Source organism: Limulus polyphemus, unplaced genomic scaffold (assembly GCF_000517525.1).
Source record: "Limulus polyphemus unplaced genomic scaffold, Limulus_polyphemus-2.1.2 Scaffold9082, whole genome shotgun sequence".
Lineage (NCBI taxonomy): Eukaryota > Metazoa > Arthropoda > Merostomata > Xiphosura > Limulidae > Limulus > Limulus polyphemus.
Window position 1 is genome coordinate 4,727 of NW_013674692.1, and position 4,836 is coordinate 9,562.

The following is a 4,836-nucleotide window of genomic DNA, read 5'->3' on the forward strand; positions in this document are numbered from 1 at the left end:
ATACGGTTTAACATTACCTATATATATATGGTTTAACATTACCTATATATATGGTTTAACATTACCTATATATATGGTTTAACATTACCTATATATATGGTTTAACATTACCTATATGTATGGTTTAACATTACCTATATATATGGTTTAACATTACCTATATGTATGGTTTAACATTACCTATATATATGGTTTAACATTACCTATATATATGGTTTAACATTACCTATATATATGGTTTAACATTACCTATATATATGGTTTAACATTACCTATATATATGGTTTAACATTACCTATATTCAACGAGATAAAAAAAGGGCTTAGTGAAGTAAATTATAATAAATGACGTCACGTGATGACGTAATTTTTACAAATTTTCCTGTTGTCATATTAGTACTACGTCACGTTTTCCTTTTCAATATGTAACGATACACAGAATACTTACTATCAGGTCCCGGATGTATTTTTTTTATTTTATTATCTTACGAAATATGTGCTTTATTTGTTTGTTATTAAGCACAAAGCTACCCAAATGGGGAATTGTGCTGTGCCCAGCACGGGTATCGTACGCCGGACTCTAGCGTTGTAAGTCCGCAGACATTACGCTGTGCCACTAGGGGGCTTCAATCAAAATAAAATGATAAAGGATGGAAAATACATTGGATAAGCTTGAATTAATTTATTTCTAAGTATATTCTAATGTATTTCATTTATGTAAAGATTGTATTTTACGGTTGAACATTTAAAAAATATGTATTTAATGAGGTTATTTATGTTTATTCATTCTTTTTTTATTAAATATTGTCGATTAAGTTTCATCCTGAAGAGACACTTTTGTTTAGCTTTGCCCTATAGAAAAATAACAACCAACAACAATAATTGTACCTCTCAGCTTACATAGAACAAGAACCAGCTATAAGCCTTTTCAAATACTTACTGACTTTTACACCATCTGTGTTCAGTATGTGGTTTCCATCCTGAGCGTAACGGTGGTAATACTGTTCTTCTTCCCAGCTGGGAGCAGGATAGGCTGGTTCTCCATGTTTGATGATATCCAGACCTGCATGTGAAAAATTAAAATAGTTTAAGTTGCTTAGGCGAAGTCAAAGTACGTGTAACAGGTGTATAATCTACGTGTAACAGGTGTATAATCTACGTGTAACAGGTGTATAATCTACGTGTAACAGGTGTATAATCTACGTGTAACCTGTGTATAATCTACGTGTAATAGGTGTATAATCTACGTGTAACAGGTGTATAATCTACGTGTAACAGGTGTATAATCTACTTTTATGTCTTTAATTCTGAAGAATATTAAATAAACAGTAAAGTTACCTTTTATCTCTGTTTCCGGATCCACACGAAACATACAGAATTTTTTTAGTAGTCCAAACATAACAAGTGACAGAACTGTACTCCAGCCAATGATTGCTGCCATTCCTGCGATGTTCCACGCAAGACCCTGTAATAAAAATACAAATCGTCCTTACATAGTAAAACTTCACTTCTGTACATTTTCACAATCTGTCAATATTGTTAAGTACTGTACTTCAGTCAATCGTACTCATTAAAATATCTAGTTACTTCTTCATATGTGGCTATATCTTTCAGAAGCCGGTTAGGCTTTTTTTATTTGTTTGTTTTAACGATTTTGAGAACGAGAGTAACTTACCATTAATGCGTCTGAGTTATTCTTGAAAACAATTCCGTTATGACGTCTAAATAGCGGTGCAGCTATCAGGCCCCAGAAACCGCCTCCAAAGTGCACTAAACAATGTAGTAAGATATCATTTATCACACGCAAGTAAGAATTATTAATTTCTTAATAATTATGTTTAATTTAATTATTTTGATATTGTTTGTTTGTTTTTTGAATTTCGCGCAAAGCTACACGAGGGCTATCTGCGCTAGGCGTCCCTAATTTAGCAGTGCAAGACTAGAGGGAGGGCAGCTAGTCATCACCACCCACCGCCAACTCTTGGGCTACTCTTTTACCAACGAATAGTGGGATTGACCGTCACATTATAACGCCCCCACGGCTGAAAGGGCGAGCATGTTTCGTGTGACGGGGATTCGAACCCGCGACCCATAGATTGCGAGTGGAGCGCCCTAACCACCTGGCCATGCCAGGCGAAATCCATAAAGGAATATATAAAAAGGAAAGCATATTTAAGCTTAAACTCATTTATTTTTGAGTATATCTTAATTATCTAACTTTAAGATTAAGATTGCATTTTATGTACGTACATTCGGAAAATATGTGTACTTGATTAAGGCTAGTTACGTTCAGTTGAAAAGTGTTATTTGAACGTTAAAAATCGCTCAAGGAAGAATGAACATTGAAGTCATGAAACCGGTGTTAAATAATAAAGGAACAGACGTGTTAAAAGTTTGTATTCACAGATGGCAGCAGTAAGTTTACTGACTTAAACGCTAAGATCCGGGGTTCGATTCCTTAAGGAAGAATGAACATTGAAGTCATGAAACCGGTGTTAAATAATAAAGGAACTGACGTGTTAAAAGTTTGTATTCACAGATGGCAGCAGTAAGTTTACTGACTTAAACGCTAAGATCCGAAGTTCGATTCCTCGCTGTAGAATGCAAGTAGCCCCTTTGTACTCAGAATAAAACACTGTAAACATACATGTGGTAATTTGTAACCCACGTTACAAAGTGTCTTAATAGCTTATTACTGTGTAACGTCATAAAAATAACTGTTCATTGTTATTATTTTATTTTTGGGGAGGATTAAAAGACCAACTTTTACGGCCTTAATCATATTTCCCTTTTATATTTATTGAGTAATTAATAAACATCCGAAACAGCCATAAATCGATAAACAAAAAAAAATATTTGAAATGTACGTTGTTTATGTACACGTGACACCATTGTTACCAAAGTAATTTCCCAGGTTTATTCTATATACGTCTCTTCCTTCTCCCTGGTAATATCTTCTCTGACGATAGTTAGGATAACATGAAAAGTAGAATATTTAAAGTTCCTGCTACCCAGGGTAATATATTCACACCAGAACCTCCCTGCTAACCAGGGTAATATATCCACACCAGAAGCTCCCCGCTACCCAGGGTAATATCTCCACACCAGAACCTCCCTGCTACCCAAGGTAATATCTCCACACCAGAAGCTCCCCGCTACCCAGGGTAATATCTCCACACCAGAACCTACCTGCTACCCAGGGTAATATCTCCACACGAGAACCTCCCTGCTACCCAGGGTAATATCTCCACACCAGAACCTACCCGCTACCCAGGGTAATATATCCACACGAGAACCTCCCCGCTACCCAAAGTAATATCTCCACGAGAACACTCAGGGTAATATATCCACACGAGAACCTCCCTGCTACCCAGGGTAATATCTCCACACGAGAACCTCCCCGCTACCCAGAGTAATATCTCCGCACGAGAACCTCCCTGTTACCCAGGGTAATATCTCCGCACGAGAACCTCCCCGCTACCCAGGGTAATATCTCCACACGAGAACCTCCCCGCTACCCAGGGTAATATCTCACACGAGATACCTATCCGCTGCCCAGGGTAATATATCCACACGAGAACCTCCCCGCTACCCAGAGTAATATTACCGCACGAGAACCTACCCGCTACCCAGGGTAATATCTCCCGGATATTGACTTTATTTACTACCCATAACCAGGATAACTTTTATACCTACTAGCCACTATAACTGTTCTAACTGCAAGCCAAGATAACTATTCTTCCTAAGACCCGGATATTTATTAACCAGAACCAGTATAACATTTCTATCTGACCTGGTATTTTGGCGAGCTTCGCTTCTCGTTAGTGAAGATAATTTTCTCCGCGTGCACACCAAGATAACCCTTTCTTTATCTGCTAGACAAAATAACTGCTTTACCCTGCATAGCTTATTTACCTTCTAGCCAAGATAAATTATCCTATTAACCCCAAGATCTTTAGATTTCATAATCTGGTTATCCAGCCACTTATCATGATATTTTGCTTCTTCTTGCAAGTGGGGAAGAATTTATTTATTTATTTATTTGTTTTCTAACTAACAATTCTAGCAACTGGTCAATATATTAAACGTTAGGGTATTTGTGTCTAACAACTGGTCAATATATTAAACGTTAGGGTATTTGTGTCTAACAACTGGTCAATATATTAAACGTTAGGGTATTTGTGTCTAACAACTGGTCAATATATTAAACGTTAGGGTATTTGTGTCTAACAACTGGTCAATATATTAAACGTTAGGGTATTTGTGTCTAACAACTGGTCAATATATTAAACGTTAGGGTATTTGTGTCTAACAACTGGTCAATATATTAAACGTTAGAGTATTTTTGTCTAACAACTGGTCAATATATTGACCACCAAAGATCTTACCTGCTACAGCATCAAGAGGGTCATCGATTTTCATGGCAATAATGACAACATGAATGCAGAAGAACAGTAAACCTCCAACAGTTCCAACAACAGCAGCACCCCAGGGGTAAAATTCGTCACAGCCAGCACATGTTGAAACCTGTAAAGAGTAGCCAAATAAGGCTAGTTTCAAACTGACGGTAGAGAAGTGAAGATATCGCCATTGTTACAGTTATACAACAAACTTTAGTAAGTATTAACACTTAGGAAATAGAGTACAACTAAATGTTATTAATTATCCAGCAGTGGTAACAACAAAGTACCTGCTACTTGTTTCTACTAAACCAAAGGTAACAACAAAGTACCAGTAACTTGTTTCTACTAAACCAAAGGTAACAACAAAGTACCAGTACTTGTTTCTACTAAACCAAAGGTAACAACAAAGTACCAGTAACTTGTTTCTACTAAAC

General features: G+C 36.7%; 1 protein-coding gene across 1 annotated transcript in view; it reads right to left on the reverse strand.

Annotated features, from left to right (window-relative positions):
* LOC106475739 (putative ammonium transporter 1) overlaps positions 1 to 4,836 on the reverse strand; it is a gene marked incomplete at its 5' end in the record, with an annotated part of 21,746 nt that overhangs the window by 4,141 nt on the left and 12,769 nt on the right. Inside the window, 4 exons of the mRNA XM_013936413.2 lie at positions 940 to 1,062; positions 1,338 to 1,464; positions 1,675 to 1,769; positions 4,388 to 4,526. Of these exons, the coding sequence (XP_013791867.1) occupies positions 940 to 1,062; positions 1,338 to 1,464; positions 1,675 to 1,769; positions 4,388 to 4,526 (484 nt within the window). The remainder of the gene's footprint in view (positions 1 to 939; positions 1,063 to 1,337; positions 1,465 to 1,674; positions 1,770 to 4,387; positions 4,527 to 4,836) is intronic.